This window comes from Coturnix japonica, chromosome 14, assembly GCF_001577835.2.
Source record: "Coturnix japonica isolate 7356 chromosome 14, Coturnix japonica 2.1, whole genome shotgun sequence".
NCBI classification, from domain to species: Eukaryota; Metazoa; Chordata; class Aves; order Galliformes; family Phasianidae; genus Coturnix; species Coturnix japonica.
The window spans coordinates 5,341,647-5,359,581 of record NC_029529.1 but is presented as its reverse complement, the minus strand read 5'-3'; the positions used below and the strand labels follow the sequence as shown (position 1 = coordinate 5,359,581).

The 17,935-nt window shown below is 47.5% G+C and overlaps 1 protein-coding gene across 1 annotated transcript in view; it reads left to right on the top strand.

Moving 5' to 3' along the window:
• The window catches only part of CACNA1H (calcium voltage-gated channel subunit alpha1 H), a 191,087-nt gene that overhangs the window by 84,159 nt on the left and 88,993 nt on the right, over window positions 1-17,935 (top strand). Inside the window, exons 3-6 of the mRNA XM_015876890.2 lie at window positions 2,889-3,000; window positions 3,842-3,975; window positions 7,783-7,880; window positions 10,876-11,035. Coding sequence (XP_015732376.1) covers window positions 2,889-3,000; window positions 3,842-3,975; window positions 7,783-7,880; window positions 10,876-11,035 — 504 coding nt within the window. The remainder of the gene's footprint in view (window positions 1-2,888; window positions 3,001-3,841; window positions 3,976-7,782; window positions 7,881-10,875; window positions 11,036-17,935) is intronic.

Here is a 17,935-nt window from a genome sequence, read left to right as displayed (position 1 = left end):
CCCATACCTGGAGTGTTGTGCTCATATTTTTTTGGGGGGAGAGGAGGAAGGCACTGAAATGCAGGGCTGCAGGCATGGCAATGCACCTGGGCAGCATTAATCTGAGTATTAAAAACATTGCTTTCTGGTTAGACAGGCATTTTCTTTTTAAGCCTTTCATTTTCGTATTGAAGGAGGCTTCCAGATTTTTAAAGAAAATATTAAGACTTTGGCCTGCAGGCCAAGAAATCCCCTTATAACATTGTGCAAATGTGTAAGTACAGTGAAGTCTTCCAGAAACAGGAACTCTCTTCATAGTTTTGCTGGATGAAATGTGTGCAACAGAGATCCAAGTTGCATCATTGCCGTTCATTCTGTACCTCTCTTTGTGCCAAGAATCAGAAGTTTATGGGGGGAAGGTGCTGGGGGAGGCTAAGTCTGCTTTTGGGGTTTTTCAATGAAGCAGAATCATCCTTTTCTGTTTTGTTGCTGTGGGGCTGAGGTCAGCTGTGTGTTAAGATGTGGCCCTGCTGGGACATCTTTGGGTAACCAGCACTTTCCAACCTCAAGCCGCTGCTGGTGGTGATTGTAGTAAAACCCCAAGAAAGCTGCTGGAGAGCATCAGCCCCAGTCCTTGAGCTATAGCAGCAGGTGCTACCAACAGAACTGTGGGGCAGGGTCTCACTTCTGTGCTGCCTCTTCTAAGCACAGGGTTGGATTTCAGCGAAACAGCACGTGCAGCTACGTGAGCTTGGCCCAGATTCACTTTGGATGCTGTTATCCTGGAATGTGCAGCAAATCTTTTGCTATGATTGCCTCCAGCAGTTTGTCTGGATCTCCTCTTTGCATCTTTTCAAGTCTGAGAGCCGAGAAGTTGGCTGCTTCTGAAGGGGACGGTACTGGATCAGTGATATCCATGGTAGCCTGGGGTACCTGTTTTGCAGTCACGAAACGGGGCTTCTTTGGTGTTAGCAGCAAGGAAGCAGGGAGTGAGCTGACATTGCCTTGAATATCTGTGTACCAGAGGGAGGGAGGATTAGTCCCATTAGGGCAGAGCTTTCGGGGTAATCCTGCTTTCAAATTAGGGAGCAAATCACCATCTTTAATCTGATTCAAAAATAAATAGGGCAGGGACTTAATGCTTCCTCCTCCGCTCCTTTCTTCCACCAAATCGGAGCTACTCCCCATACCTCTTCCTCAGCCTTTTATTCCAAGGCAGCCAAAGTTCTTCTGGTTTCTTTCTTGCTGCTGCAGCTTTGCTGTTTGTGATTTGGCATCAGGGTGAGAAAGATCTAAGCAGCAAACAAACTGTCCGCACTCCTGAGGTCTCAATTCAGCAGCAATTAAGCCTTCATGGAGGCAGGCTTTTCCTTGTTTTATCTGGAAAAACTCCATTCAGATAGTGTGGCTATCAAAACCAGTCCATGCCAGTGATTCAGTTTTGACAAGTCAGTGTTTTCTAATGGAAAACAAAACCTAATTCTTGTTTGGATTTGCTTGAGACAGAGTCTGGGATGGTTGAGAGCTGATTGAGAGCAGCAACAGAGCAAGCAGCTTGTGTTGGACAGTGATCTTGAAGCCTCATTCATTCTTGCTGTGGGGAAAAGTCCAGGGGATGTGAGCTCAGTGCTTCCCCATCACTGCTGCAGTGGAGGAGCAAGATTGGAGCAAACAGATCCTTGTGTTTCCCTCCTCCAGGGGAAGCAGACCTCATTCATCAGCACTGCTACACGGGTTTTACTTGTTCGTGGCTCAAAATCCATCTGCTTTTATTTCTTTCTTTAAAGAAAAAAAATAATCCACATGTGTAAGTGAAATGAATGTGGCTGCAGGCACCCTGGGAACAGTCCAGGAGTCGTGTTTACAGGGAGTTCTATACGAATCCCATCAAGCAATGCAAATATTGTAAGTAGGATGTGGTCATGGGTGAGAATTTGTTTGGGTCTGACATGGGCTGTTCACTCCATGGAGCAGGATTACTGCTCTGCTTCTAATTAGCTGAGAGGAAAGGAGAGCCAGACAGCCCCTAAAAATGTCAGAAATCAGAACAAAGTCAAAGGAAGGGGGGAATTAAAACAGACCAGTGCTGGCACTGCTGCAGCACACGAGTGCTCTGGGGCTGTGGCCAGAAGCTCACCTGCTCCGGCTCCCATCATGGAAGCCTGGTTTTATTTGTTTCAGTTGTTTGGTTTATTCCATGTATTTCCATTTTAGGCAAGTTCAAAGAAGGCAATTTTTCATTATCAGGAATAAGACAATGCCCACGTTCTACCCTCTCCATGATCCCTCACTCACATACACTCATGTGTTTGAAAGCATAAAGGTTTATTCATACACAGATGTTTCCAATTATTTCCCGAAGAACAGTTCTCTCATTCATCTTTAATGCATGAAACTCCTGTTTAGTTCCCCAGAACCTTTTTTTATTGTTTGTAATAGTTATACCAACAGCAGTAACCATAAGCTCTGGGCCTGTTTTGCACTGATGCAAATCACCACTTACTGTGCTGCTACTATTAATGTTGAGCACTGGTGGATCCTGCAAGACAAGTGCAGTCTTTTTTGGTGGCTGTGGAGGTATCAAGCCTGGAACCCTTTCTGTCCCTGAAGCTGTGCTGAGCTCCCTGTGCTCTACATCCCATCTTGTAGCCTGTCAGCATGGCTGGCCCTGCCAAAACTTGTGCTGGTCATGATGGCTCTGATTTGGTTTCATCCACAGTCCTGATGCAGAGCTTGAGTTGAACTCCATGAAGCTTAGAAACCATGCAGGACTTTAAACTTTAGCAAATCTGGGATGCTGGGGGGGTGTTTTCAGTTTGTGTGATGAGTGAAAGGTTTGTGATGTTTAAGTTGTGCAGTTCCCCAGCTTCCTACTGGCAATGTGTGCTCTCCTTAACGCATCCTCTCACCTGGTTCGAGCACGTCAGCATGCTGGTCATCCTCCTGAACTGCGTCACCCTGGGCATGTTCCAGCCCTGCGAGGATGTGGAGTGTCAGTCGGAGCGCTGCACCATCCTGGAGGTAAGACTGGCCCTGAGCTCGGACCCATCATGTCCCCAGGATACCCAGAAAGCCTTACATGTAGTGGGGGTTTCTGAACATGACACACTTGGGCATTCATGGTTGCCCTGACACATGGTAGTGCAACACGCTCAATGCATCTGAATCCCTTGTGTATCTGCTGCTTTAATTGCTTCTGAGTGTTCCAGCATTAAAAGGAGGTGAATGGGATCCTTCTCAGCAGCTCTTACCCCTTTCAAAGCCTGATACTGGCTGGATGATAACAACGTATTGAGTGTATTTGTGAAAAACAGAGTGTTATTCCAGTGGAATTTCAGGCTGAAAAGGGCTGCGACTAAAGCCATTGCTATTCCATTCTGTCACAGCTTGCAGGAGTTAACGGAAGCCAGAAACTCCTTTATGGAGACATTTAGATGCCAGATATTAAATGAAGTGAAATAATGGAGCAAACCTGTAGTTTATCAAGGGATAAGGTAATATTCAGAGGAGGTGAAGCTCACACAGCAGTGTGAATGGACATGGGTATACAGTGGGAACTTGGCTACTTGGCTTCCACGTGGACACCATCAAGTTTACCAATAATCTACCTAGGCCTTCAAATGGAAATGCCAGAGACTAATGCTAAAGCTTTTTGGGCAGCAGACCTACCAAGTAGTTATACCCAAGGGTTGCCATCGCCCACCAAGTGCTGTAGGTCATATTTCTAAGCTCAGTAGGTGGCACTTTGGTACCACTGCCCAGCCCTGCAGCCTCTGCCAGGGTGTACAGTGCCTCTGCTTTCCCTTTCCATGGTAAGAGAACACAGTAGAACTGACTGTAATAATCTTTTGCTGGTCTCCAGGCATTTGACGACTTCATTTTCGCTTTCTTTGCGGTGGAGATGGTGATCAAGATGGTGGCCCTGGGGATCTTTGGGAAGAAGTGTTACCTTGGAGACACGTGGAACCGCCTGGACTTCTTCATCGTGATGGCGGGGTCAGTAACAAAACCTCATAACGTTGCCTTAGACGTGAAAGCCAGAAACCCCCAGAGAACCCAAATCTGTAGGTTGTCCTGGCTGGTTTTCATAACATCTTGTGTAAGATTTCCAGCTCCAGCCAGCACCAAGTCCCATAAGTCTCATTTGGTTTAACCTCTGGCAACCACACCAGGTTATGGATTGCAGTGTGGCTGTCAGGGCGAAAGCCTTTGGGTTGCCACTAGGGATCCTTTGGTCACTGTCAAACCAGGTGTGTGTTGATCCAACCCAGTGCTCACGGTAAGGTTTCCATCTTGAGAAGGGATAAAGAAAGCACACGGCAGCTCAGTCCTGCTCCTGCCATGTGGCACCATTAGAGTGAGACAGAGACAGAAATTAGCCAAACAAGGGCTATCAAGCCTAAAATCTGCTGCAGAAAGTTGAAATCCCAGTGCAAGTGCCTCTCCAGAAGTTGACTAGCAGCTCCTGTTGCTCATCCTCCCAAATTATGAGTGCATGCACATGTCTACAGTAAACTCCTGTTGGTTTATATTTATGTACTGTCTCCCACAGCTGCTTATTTGTGTAGGATGTGTTAATAAATAGATAGAATTTATTTGCGGAATCACCCAAGGAAGATCTGTCTGCTTTTGACATCAGCTCCTGCAAAATTCTAACTGTGTGAACTGAAAACTTGGCAGGTCTAAGACTTTATTCTATAAATAGATGGATTTTAGAAACTCCAGGCTCTCTTACCTGCTCAGTGTACCCTATGAAGGATAGACTGCTTTAATGACAGAGCTCTGCCTTATTTCTTAATTCCTGGTTTTATAATGACCAGCCTGGGGTTAATTAGAGAACTCCTGTAATACATTGGGCCGTTTTTACCCTTACTTTAGCAACGTACAATCTTAACTGCACTTAGAGTTGCATTTTGATCCACGTTATTTGTCTGGCATACAGCTTGGAACGGCCCTACAGGCTTGAATCAAACAGGAGCCCTCCTGAGCAGAGCTGCTTTGAACCAGTGTGAAGTTTCAGCCTAGGGAAGAACAGCAAGAACAACAATAGTCAATGATAATTACTATTTTCTTTCCCAAGCTGCTGCAGCAACATTTAAACATTTAGTAGAAGAGTGGGGCGTGACTGTAGGGGAAATGTGGGATCAGAAATGTGATGTCCATAACCAACACACCAACAGGATCCCATGCTGAGCTTTCCTGATGGGCAAGCAGAGCCATCAAACAGATCATGGTGTTGTACTTGAGTGTATTTGGGCCATACAGCAAGGGGCACACAGTTGGAATAACAGGTGCTTTTTCCAAATAGTAGATGGATGTGATGCAGTTCTTACAAGGTGTTTCTGATAAGAAGTGCTGCACAGAGCTGCCTACGTTGTTTGTCCCATTCGGTGTCCTTAAATAAGCTGATTTGGCTGACAAGCAAGTGTACCAAAGAGAAAGGAGGGTGAGCAGGGAAACTACAAAATAAACATATCTTCTGCCTCTAGCAACAGATTGTGTCTGAAGTTTGTTCCAGCACTGAAAGCCCTTTCATGTTTTGCTCGCCTGAGAAATGTACCCTGGAAAATTTCAGAGCAAATGGAGCTCACAACCCCTGGGTCTGTCCAGCAGCCAAGTTGAAAGCGTTTCCCAAGCATCAAAAATACTGCCTGCAAAGGCTGAAAGCAGAGATGTTTCTTGTGCATCCTTCCCTGGAGGTGCTGCAGGCTCATGTGGTTTGTGCTTTGGACATCTTTATCTTGACAGCTGGAGGAGTGGGAGCTGAGCATGGCAGCAGACAAAGACTGTGCCTCCTGTTTCCCACTACTGGGAGGCTGTGGGGATTCACCTCTAGTCCGTGCATATCCCAAACGTCCAACTTCAGCAAGTTTCCATTGGAGTTTTCCAAGGTATCCTTGGCTGAGAAGCGCAGTGTGAAGAGGACCCCAGGCAACTCCTTGGCAAAGGATCCTTGGACTCGTCCATGAAGGCTTGACATGATTTCACTGCAACAAGTTCAACCTGGAACCCATCACTGTCAATCAGGTGGATCAAGATGGCTACAGTGGGTAACTTGCTTTGAAATCCTAAGTGGAGTGTCATGGAAATCCAGAATGTTGGAGTCATAAAGGCTGTTTCCTAGGCCATACTGTGGATTATTCATCTTTCATCAGCACTATTGGAGCTCCAAGTGGAGCCCCAAGAGCTGGCCCTTAAACAAACATGTGGGTGCATGGAGCAGTTCATACTCCTTTCACGTGCTATGAAGAGTTCAGAAACTGTCTCAGTTACAGCAAAACCCACGTGTTCATCCACTTGATAAACTGTGTGTGTGCTTTGCTGGGATCAAGCCAGCCAGCAGGCTCAGGCTTCTGCTCTTTGCATTGAGACAGTGCTGTCCCTGTTCCTTCAAGAGCAGCTTCCAGGAGGCCCCATTGCTGGCTTGGCCTCTCAGTGCAGGTGGGAATGGGATCTCCACTGTGTGGTCCCTGCAGCCCCATTCTGGCTGCTCATTGAGCACATGTTGGGTGTAAGGTCTGGTGTGCTGAGTTTTCAAGCTGTTCGTCATGTTGGGCTGAGTTCCTATATACAAGCTTTAAGGTGGCTTTGATTTATAAAGAAATGTTAACTGTCTCAGGAAAAAAACAACACCCCCAGGAGGTTATCACATGCCTGGCCCCAAGTCACTGCTGGGCACTGAGTTGGTTCAAGGAGCAAAGTCACCTCCGTGTCATGGCAGGGATTTTGTGATGTCACACCAAGAAGCTGCAGTCCAAGGCAAAAGAGAAGCAAACATCTGGATATTCCCAGGCAAACTTTGCAGGGCGAAGCAAAGCACCAAATAAGCAGTACAGGGACACCCAGGTAGTGATATTCCCAAGAAAGGCTGAAACTAAACCAAACTTTATTTCTCTGTTGCCTGAAATCCAGAAAATATGGCTACTTTTTCTTGATGGTACATAACCATTTTGGTCCATCCTGACTGGAGAATGCTTAACCTGACAATCTCTCCACTGAAGCTCCCTCTGACAGCAGTTCTGCCTTCCTCTTTCTGTATCTGCTGGTTTCATTATTTTACTTTCAATGCTCTTTCTCTGTGGCATCCAGCAGCTTACTCATAGGGTTCTTCCAATGCTCTGACGTTATTTGAACAGACGTGGTGAGAGATTTGTGATATATTTACAAGCGCTTCCCTGTAGTCATACTCATAAATTGTAATTACAGCCATGCTAACTAGCCATAACCCCGTTTAAAAAACAACACTACTACCCACATTTGCTACTCATTGCTATAAAAGAAGAAAACTGACTAAACTTTATGTCCTTCCCAACCTGGGAGAGAAATATTTATGTGAAATGGAGACTGAGCATAAAAAATAAAATGTTCCTTATTCTTAATAATAAAATGAAAACAAAACTACTTTGTACTCATTTGTTGGCTTTATTGTTCATACTTTGGTCATAGGAGGATGGATAAGCTGGTGTGAAAATGTGCTGGGATGAGGGTAGGGCATGTACCATCTGAGCATCTCATTGATGTAGAGCTGTGCACAATGGGATAATGGCAAGGGTGAGCTGTGGGGAGCCCCAGTTCTGTGTTCCCTATTTACAGCGCTCTGCTGTGCCGAGTCCTGCTTGGATAGAAGCTCACTAGGTGTATGCTTGCTGGCTGTCCATGTGCTGTGCTGCTCACAGCCCTTCAGGGGTGGAAATATCCATTATATCCTGTATCAACAGTATAGGAGAAGCTTCTCCCCCACTCCACAGTCTCATGCCCATGGTTCACCCCATGCCCTGACATCTCTTCTCTCTTTCCCTGCAGCATGATGGAGTACTCCCTGGATGGACACAATGTCAGCCTGTCTGCCATCCGCACTGTGCGTGTGCTGCGGCCGCTGCGAGCCATTAACAGGGTTCCAAGTAAGTAACCATCAGCACGGCTTTGGAGAGCTCTGCCTTAAGCCTTGTGCTATCCTCTTCTCTTGCTGCCAAGGGCGAGCTCATCGATTTTGGTTTCTTTTCATTTTAATGTGAATTTACACATTGTTTATTAGTAGCAGTGGGGTTAACAAAGGGCAAGGGAGATTTTATACCTGACATGTCAAACTTTTGTGGCTGATTTCCAGCATTCTTGTGCACTCTCTGAAGCAAGTAGGCTCCCATCTCCCACTAAATAGCAAAGGTCCCATAAAGAAAGGGGAGAGATCCATTCTAAGAGAGATCTTCTTGCTGGGGATGGGCTCACTGTTTTCCTCAGGGTTATTTAAGGTCTCTCAGTCTCTGTGTTCAGGATTTGAAACGTGGTATTCTCCATCGTTGGTAAAACACCATGGAGGGTTTGTTGTCATGTAGAACAAAATTGGGTTCATCCACTGTAAGAAGGTTCAAGTGGTCCCTAAATCCATTCTCGAGTGGCTTCAGCTGCTTGTCTCCTAAATCCAATTTGAAAGACGAACCAACAAGGTGAAATAATTTCCTGCTGTGCCAGCTGTCTGCTAAGTGACCCTTGTAAGGCACTAATTTCATTGCTCTTTACTCTTAACCATACTCTGCTCAATACAAAATGCAGCAGTAACATTGCATGAAAATCATGCATGTTTCTCACAACAAAAAAAGTACGTTTTGGGGTCTTTTTAAGAGCAAGTTTGAATGTCACACCCCACCAGTCATAGAGTCATGAAAGATGGAAAAGACCATTAAGATCATCAAGTCCAACCACTTTTCCTGTGCATCCTGCTGGGTTTAATTGCCCATCACGTCGGCACACCCACAGGCAGCACAGCAAACTCCCCTGGGTCAGTTTCAGTTCCAGTGCTTCAGACAGATGTGCAGTTCTTTTTGTCAGTCTGATGTTGGAGCTTTGAAGTGCAGCTTTCAGGCTGTCTTTTGGTCAGAAGACCAGAAACAGAAAACTATCATGTTTTGTTAATAGCATATGAGATTAAACTCAAAGATTCAAGCTCATTTTTGGTATTGCCCAGCATGGTGGGTATCCAGGCTGGTCCAACACCATTACCAGCATCTCAAACCAGTTCCAGGCTGGGATCAGCATTCCTGGAGGACAGATAACTACAAATTTACCTGTTTATGAAACACCAGCTCCCTCTGATTGGCATATTACTGCTGTCACTGTTTCAAACCAATGCCATAATCCTAGGGCCTGTAGAGAAAGGATAACAAAAACCCTCTGTGTTTTGGATTTTGGGATCTCCAGTGATGTTCTGTTGCTCTTCTTTCATCCATAGGGATGCTCCACTTCCAACAGGGAAGGAGGGACACCCCCACTTCTCAGTCTGTGCCCATGGCCCCAGTGCTGGCATGCCACCATCCAGAGTATTCAGTGTTTTCAGCCACAAAACAGATATGAATTATAGGCTGAAGCCTGGCATGCAGTTGCAGAGACCCATGAGAAACTGCCCAGCGATGTATCCATGTGGTGCCTGGGCACTTTCCTGGGCTCCAGCCAGTGCTGCTAGCATCGTGCTTCCAGGCATAATAAATTCACCCACGAGATGATTTCGTTTGTATTTGTTAAGAAAAGAAAGGAGAACCCCAGCCAATAAAAACATCGTCTCTATTAGAAATTATTCCTTGGAAATGACTGGAAAAATACAATTTCTGCGATTTATACGTTTGGCAGGGGCTGTAATTTGGGTGGTTGCTGGGTTTTTTTAGTAGTGGCCGCTGCTTTTTCAAGCCCGTTTTGCTGCTTTATGTTTATTTTTCTGCTGTGTGGTTCCAAACCCATTTCACATGGAATGGGAACAAAAAGAAATCCTCGTTTCAGCCCAGGCAGTGCTCGTGGACTTTTCCCATGGCAGAGCTGCACTCTGCTGAGGCCCCGAGCACCCGGACAAGTGAGCAGATAGATGGCTTCCATCTCCAGAGCAGTGCCACCAAACAACATGGAATACCAGCAATAGCTGAGCAGAAAAAAGTTGTCTGGCACACAAAGAAGAATTCTAACCATTTTTTCGTTAAGATAGACAGGCACAGGGCTGAGGCATCATGGTGCGCCGCTGTCACTTTCACCAGGCCCACGAGCATCACAGGATGAGCAGGAGCATTGGAAACTGGAGCTGGAAATCAGTGGGGGAAAGCAGCTCGCATTGGTGTGAGTGCAGCTTGTTTGGGTCAGAAGGGATCCTTAAGATCATCTAGTTCTAACCTGTACTATAGGCAAGACCAGGTTGCTCCAAATCCCATTCCCTCATGGGTTGGCTGATGGGCTGAGGAGCAGACCTCACACAGATGGTTAAAAGAGTTTGCTGAGCGCTTTTTAGTGAGACAAAATGCTTCCAAAGATGGCAGTGTCACCACTTGGCCCTGCAGATGCATGGTTTGTCATCATGTGTTAAACCTGAGCCATTCTCTGCCGAGTGCTGGGCTCATGATGCTTGTTTTATTGCTTCCTATGACTTAGCACTTGCTTTTGTCTCTTGCTCTTTTCATTATTCCTCCTCTCATCAATTATCCACTGTTGAAATGAGAGCTGGTCAGTGTTTCCAAGGCTCATTTAAACTCTGTGGAGCAGTAAGTCCTCATTCCCTTTTTATTCTGGCATTCTCTTTGGGTTTGAAGGTGCCCTGGAGCAGCACCCAATTCCTGCTCAGTCCATGCAGGGAGCGATACCAGGAGCTGATGGGGACACAAAGGTTTGCTGCGGCCCCACGAGCTTCACTCATTTCTCCATTGTTGTATTCAAGCTGAGAGTTCTTGCACAGAAATCAGCTTGTCCCTGGCAGCACAGGTGCTGGGGAGCCCCTGATGTGGGTACATGTTCACAGAGAGCCTTGCAGGGATTTGCAGGACTGAATGGAGCATCCCAGTTCCTCTGCCCTGGCTGCAAGGCATGGAACACCCTGTTTGTTCCATCACCCAGCTCTTCTAACCTGTTTTCTCTTTCTCCCCCCAGGTATGCGAATACTCGTCACCCTGCTGTTAGATACTCTGCCTATGTTAGGCAACGTCCTCCTCTTGTGCTTCTTTGTCTTCTTCATCTTTGGGATCGTCGGTGTGCAGCTCTGGGCAGGGCTGCTGAGAAACAGGTGTTTCCTGGACAGGAATTTGGCAACGTAAGTACAGCAGAGGTCTCCTCCTGTTCTTCCTTTCTCCTTCTTCCATGATGGAGGAGCCCGTGGTGCTGGTGGTGGTGGTTGAGGTGCTCAGAAGTGGTTCCTCCGGCACATCCTCTGAGTCCTGTTTCCCTCCCAGCACTTGGACACTGTAGGTTGCTGGCTGCAGGACTCCCAAGTCCAGTGAGGTTCTTCTTGTTGGCAGCTTTCTGAGGACTTGCAGTGGCTTTCTTGTTTTTTCTTGTTTTTTTTGGGTCTGGGAGGTCACCCATCATGGCACAGATTTCAGCACAAGGTTAATCAGGAGTGTGCATGCTAGAACATACAGTGGAATCGAGATGCTGCTGAAACACCCTGTATGTCTCTGTAGGACCAGTAAGATATGTCTCATGATGCTGAAGGCATTAGAAGATATTTATACCACTCAGCCTGAAACAGGGATAAGGAATGTGTAGCACATCCAGTCACCTGCTGATGCAAACTTTAGTTTAAGTTCTTCCAAGCTCAGCAGGTTGCATGGAACAGCTTCCCTGCCAGGTGCTGCAGGTGCTAATAGACCTTAATTGCCCAGATGACTTTTACCTGGGTCCCCCCACCCTGCCTGTGGCCCTTCACTTAAGCTCTCAGCAGGGCTTTAGGTGTACCTGTCTCTAGCTCTCTTCCAGTCCAGCTGCCTGGATGGGTCTGGCCCTGCTCCATCACTTGTTACACTTTGAGCTGGCGTTGGGTGGCCTGTGGCTGTTGGCTTGTTCCCTGTCATAGGGCAGCCCTACCGTTGCTTGTCTTATCATCACAAACAAAATCAGGACTGCATGTGAGTTGACAGCGTCCCTGCAGAGAACAAGGTGTGCAGAACAAATCCTTGCAGAAAGTCTCCTCTTAAAGGTTGCTGAAGATACCAGCGGTTCAGAGGTGAGGAAATGCCTGAAGGTAACTAACTGGGGCAGCTCCAGCTCTTCAAGGGGAGATATGGCCTCTAATTATGTCTGTCATCATCTGCTGCCCACAATGTATTGTCTTGGAAATGAGCAGGTATCATCCCTTGGATTTACCCTGGGTCCTGTTCCTACCTCACACTGAGCAGAATGGTGGCAAAGAGCTGTAGCTGGATGGGGAGGGTCCTCCAAAGACCCTGGACCAGGTGTCTAAAATACTGTGTTATTTCCTGCAAAGTGGAGCTTTTAAAACTAATCATGAGATGATTGTTTGCTGAGTAGAGATATTAAGCAGCTAGGAAGTGGGCTGTCACATAAAGGCTATTAGCAGCATCAAAGGCATCACAGGATCTGCTTATCAGGGTCCCAACCACGCTGCAGCAGTCAGGTTCCTTGTGATCAGTCCTGGGAGCTGTTTGATGAGGCAGGAGCACTATGAGATGTTCTCCTTCCTCCTTCACAGCCCATCAGGAGCTTCAGAGAAAACATAGATTTGCTGTGATGGCTGGAGCTGCCATCTGAGTCTCTTCTGCTGGGTAAGCTTTAGACCACAGGAAACTGGCAGGAAATCCACATTTCCAGGCACTGAGATAATGTGAGTGCACTGATCCAGCCCTACAGTGGCCTTCATCACCCCAACAGTAAGTTGTGTAGGTTTGAAGGCATGGAGTGAATAAGGAGTAGTGTCACAGGGAAAGATGTCGCACACATGGCCCAAAACTCACAGCTCTGGCCTCAAATAAGCATTTCCCACTGACCAGCAGTAGGATGCTGTCTGCCTGCAAAGCAGCATGGACATGCAAGCCCAGGGTTGGACTGGAGAGAATCCATCACTTGCTCTATCCCTGTGCCGAGCTGCTGTGCTTGGCATCACTGCTGAGAGCCTTGACCATCCATCCCCTCCCAGGGAAAGCTGCCAATGAGAACAAAACAACATCCAAACCTTCAGGCAGGGGCTGTGGGATTAAAGTTAAGCTCTGGTTTTGGATAGAAGTAAACAGAGTGGAGTTCTGCAGGGAAGTAGGAATGAGAAGCTGGTCATCTAGTCTCATCTGCCAAGTCCTACTAAATCCCACTGTTGTTGTTCTCAGCCTGAAATAATTTTCACCAGCACTCCAGCAAACCATGGGCAACGCAGGGTTGGATGGGTGGATGGTGCCCTGTGCTGAGCAGGTGATGCTCCTGGTTCAGGTTTCCTTCCAGTGCTTTGAAGGGCTGGCCCTGAGTTATGGGCAGGGCTCCCCATGGTATTTTCAATGGATGAGTGAGGCTGTGACTCCCTTGCCGTAGCTGGACATCAGTTCTGGTGCCTTAGGGGCTTCTGTGCTTCAGAGCCCCTTCAGCTCCTGGATTGCTCAGTGACTGGGCAGTTTCACTTAGCATCATGCAGCAGCAGGAATGGCAGTACTAAGATGGGCTCTGAGTGTAGGAGTTTGCCAGCAGTGGGAAATGAAAGGGAAATTTCACCCAGCTTTTAGGCTGGCCTGGTCTGAGAGCCTTCTCTGAAGAGCAAGCCTGACCAGCAGTTTATCTGTTAGATCTCAGATCTGCTGTCCCCACACAGCCCCTTTGGTTCCCTGCTGCCAGCAGGAGATGCTGCCATGGTCAATAAAGGATCTGGGTCACCCCCAGTGTGTTGTTGCTGCTCCTCACTCGTGTGTTATGTTGTTATGCAGAGGAGTGTTTTTCTTCCTCGTGGAGCCTTTCAGAGGGCTCAGCAGGTTGGAAGCAGGAGAGGGGAGAGAGCTGTGAAGTGTTTCGTATTTATCTAATGCTGCAGGACAGTTCTAATGTGAGCGCTTCGGTCTTAATTAACTCTGTATCCGCTTGGTATTGTACTGCCTTTGGCTCCTTGGCTTTTGTAAAACTGTGCAAAGGAACACACAGCTCAGGCAGGCAGCTGGCAGTTTGAAAGGTACTTCTGAGGGTTGCTTAATTGCTCCTCCCGGCATCTCTCCATGTTGCAGAGATGGGTTGGCAGCAGGGTTTCTTCCAGAAGGCAGCCTTCCCTCAGAGGGACATGAGCCTGTTTGGTGCTTCTTGCCTTTTCTCTTTCCTCCTCCATTCCTCAGGAAGCTGAAGCAGGATTGTGCTCACACCATGCTCCAGCACTTAAGGATGATGCCATGGAAGGACTGAGTCCGGGGCAGATGGGGCAGAGCTCTTCAGCCTCCCTTGGTGTGGGAAAGGATGGACTTTCCTGCTCAATTCTATCCTTCCTACACATAAACATACCCAGGGCAATACAGCAAAGCTGCTGTAAGCTCAGAGAAAGATGCACGCTGGGCAGCTGGCCTAGAAAGGGGCGTTAATCCTTTCTAATGTGATAACAAGATCCATTCTGGGGCTTAGTTTCTCATGACTTTTCCCCGGAGCTCAAGAGTCTCGCGATTAGTGGATTCATTACCATTAATAAGTTCTTTGAACTGTGCCTGTTGGCAAGAAACAGGGCAGCCCGATTGACCTTTTGTGCACGTGGAGGTAGGTGGTCTTGACAGGGCACATTCATTTATACTGTGGATGTTGGGGATTCTCACTCTTTGCTTCTCATTCCTGCTCTCTTCCTGTCTTTCCCCTTTTTGGTTTTGCCAGTACGACCTTCAAACAGGGGAACTGGAAGAAGGTCTTAAACTGGTAATGTTGGCTGCTGGTTGGGGTATCCCTTCCCACTGTTCTCTCTGCGCCACTGTGGGACCCTCCCAGCCGTGTTGATGCTCATGATGTCGTGTGCCCAAGTAGACAAAGAAAGGAGAAGGGTTTGAAAAGGGCTGGGCAGGAACTGGCCCTGCTGCGATTGAATCTGGCCTGATGAGGGTAGGACTCTTAGTTTGTAAATTATCATTTTATTTTTTGGAGGGGCTGGGGGGACGTTGCAAAAATGAGCAAGGGAGAGAGGATAAAACCAGTTAGCGGCAGAACCGCACCAAACTTCATCCACTCTTTGCAATCAAGCTGTGCTTTATTTTCCTGCTTTTATTTTCCTCCCACAGCCACCAAAGTGTCGTTCTTTGCCTTTCTCCCTTGCGTCTCTCCACAGCTTATTAGATCACAGCCCGAGGCAGCGTGTCTGCGAGCAGCCTTTTCTCCTTCAGCACAGGGCTTCCTAAACTGTGACTCAGAGGCAACATGCAGCCTCTGAGATCTGACTGGTTCATCGAGAGCCTTTCAAGTTGCAATGTGTACTGAACAGAGAGGCAAGGAATGGGATGGGGTTTGGTCCTATGGCTCTCCAGCCTGGCTGTGTTCTCCCCTTCAATAGAACTGGGTGCATGGGCTCCTGCAGAACTGGCTGGCACATTACTAGCTGTATCCCTGCCCTGCCTCTACTGGGAGGGTGGAGATCACCTCTGGGGGCTGAAATGAAGATGATTCATCCAGGTCAATGCATAAGTGTCCCTCCTACAGCTGGGAGGGCAATCAGCTGCGTGCAGCGCTGGATGCCATGTGTCACTGTGCCATGGTGTGAAAGGCAGTTCGTGTGGCTGAATGCTGTGTGTCATTGTGCCACAGTGGGAGAGGCAGCTCCCAGGGGCTCGGCTGTGAGATTGGAGCAGAGCATCACACTGACGCATCAGCCCTTCTGTCTGAGCACTTCTTCCATGGGCAGTGTTCTTGGCACAGGCGTATGCGTGTCTGCATTTGAACATGAAACTGCTCCCGGGAAAGGAGCTTGTGCAGCCATAGCTGCTAATTACCCAATCATCCCTCCAGATGGTCCCTCTCCCTTTGCAAGTCCAGCTTTGCTCTGGGTAGAATCCTAATTACACTGGCCTGTGAGCTGCAGCATGCTGAGCCTTCCCTCCCACCTGCTGCCAACTGCCTTTTGCGATCGGGGAACTCCTGCTGCTGGTGTTGCTTCCAGGGTGTGGGGAAGGAAATAAGTTTTTGTAGAGTTTCACAGCTCCTCCTGGCTCCGGAGGAAATTTTCCTTTGTGATCAGTTCTAGTTTGGAGGAGCGTCATCTGGAGCAGCACATCCAGATCAAAGGGCATTGCTTTAAGCAAAACAAGAAAGAGCAAAAGATGTTTTTGGGATCACTCAGCCTTGCTGCAGGGATCTCAGTTCAGTGCATAGCTTCAGGTGTGCAGGTTAAGGGCTGTGAGACTTGCCTGTGGCTCTCTGTGCTGCAAGCAGCAGGTTTGGGCACTGAGAGCTGCCCAACCAGAGCCAAAGCTTTGAGTTTATGTAATTCATCTCATCAGGATTTGATGAGAATTGTGGAGGGCTGTGGAACTCAAACTGGAGGTGCTTCGATGGGAAGGTACTATGTGAGACATCTTAGCATCTGTCGTTTCCTTAGGGACTCAGGGAGCAGCTTTGCCAGTTCCTGTTTTCTGCATCTGAATGCAGCCCCTCTGTACCCACTAAGGCCAACACAGAGCTCCCTGCTGCTGGCAAGGCAGGATAAATTGCTGCTTGTCTCTTCTGCTCCCTCTGTTTCTTCACTCAAGTTCCTCTGCTGTCTTTGCCCACAGCCTGTAGCAACTCCAGACACATCCCTGTGTCTCGGTGCCTTTTAATTCTTTGCAAACTTCCACCATAACCCCCTTTGTGTGACAAACTCCTCTGCTTGTAGCGTCTGATCTTGCAGCAAACAAGGTGCTGGTGCAGTGCTTACCTTTATCTTCTGCTTGTTTTATATGGAAATTTCCTCCGAGTGAAACCATTCCGTGGGCGAGGAAAGAGAAAGCTGAAGGAAAAACATTTTTTCATGTGTTTCTTCCTTGTCTCTTGAATCTAAGCTACAGGGAGGCAGATTTTACAGTTGTGTCTGGGGGGAAATGGGAGTGTTGTGTGATGGGAGGCAAATAGCTGCTGAATGAGTTGTTATGCACGGCCAACAATACCCAATTCCGCTGCTGTGCTCCTCTTGCAGCTGGATGAATCTCAGCACCCATCTCAGGTTATTCATTGGCAGAAGAAAAAGTTGTTCAGGAAAGTTGTTCAGGGCTCATTTCCCATTGGCTCTGCCCTGTAGCAATTGCTTTCTCCTATAGAGCAGTTGCTGAGTGACTCCTGCTTTACTCAGGGGTCATGGGGAGCAATTTCAGGCCATCATACAAAATATCACTTGCTCGTTAATTATTAGAGCTGCACGTATTCAATAGTTGGGAACATTCAGAACAAACTGAAAGAAAAATATACAGCTGTCCTGTATTGAAGAATTACCTGCTTGTCTGCAACCCACATTTCGCTTGGTCTTGTGATCTGTGTTGCCTTTTCCCTTATCTCCAGCTTGATCCTTGCATCTTAGATTCCCACCACTCTAAGCACAGCAGATCTGCTACTGGAGGTCTTGGCACCTTCTTGCTTTGAGCAGTGAGTGCTGATGTGCCCCACAAATGTTCATCCATTGCTATGGAGAGGCCTGGACTCAGAACACTGCTTGGAAAAGGCACATCCCTGCCGTGCTGCAATTAGAGCACTTGCTTGTCTTCTCTCTAACAGAGCTTTATAAATTTATCCAGGCCAATTAAATCAGCACCCAGTTCCTGTTAACGTGGGCTTTTTCCTTCTGTAAGAACAGAAGGATGCCCATAGCTGCCTCTCTCCTTATTAAAGTTCAGCTCACTCATCCTGGAGACGTGCTGAGGGGGAAATTTCTTGGAAAGTAGCTTTGCCTTCGGGTCATCTGAAGCATGATCTGAGCATCAGAAGAGCTCTGTTAAAACCCTTATCTGGAAACAGAAAGTTACCAGCCCTGGCTTTTAGGAAGCACCTGAGCTGCTTTTTTCCTCTCTCTTTACCACTTTGTTTCAGCTGTCAGCAGTCTTGCCTCATTTGCTCACTCAGAAAACTCAGGGTGATATTTAACTGAAAGATCACTGGAGCCTTATAGGACGCTGTAAGCAAACAGCTTTACAGGCAATGGTCAGGGCTGACGTCTCAGCTGTGACTTGCTGTCCCCTGTCTGATGAGATGGAAATGGGAGGAATTGGCATTGAGTTGCTGGGCTTTGGGATTT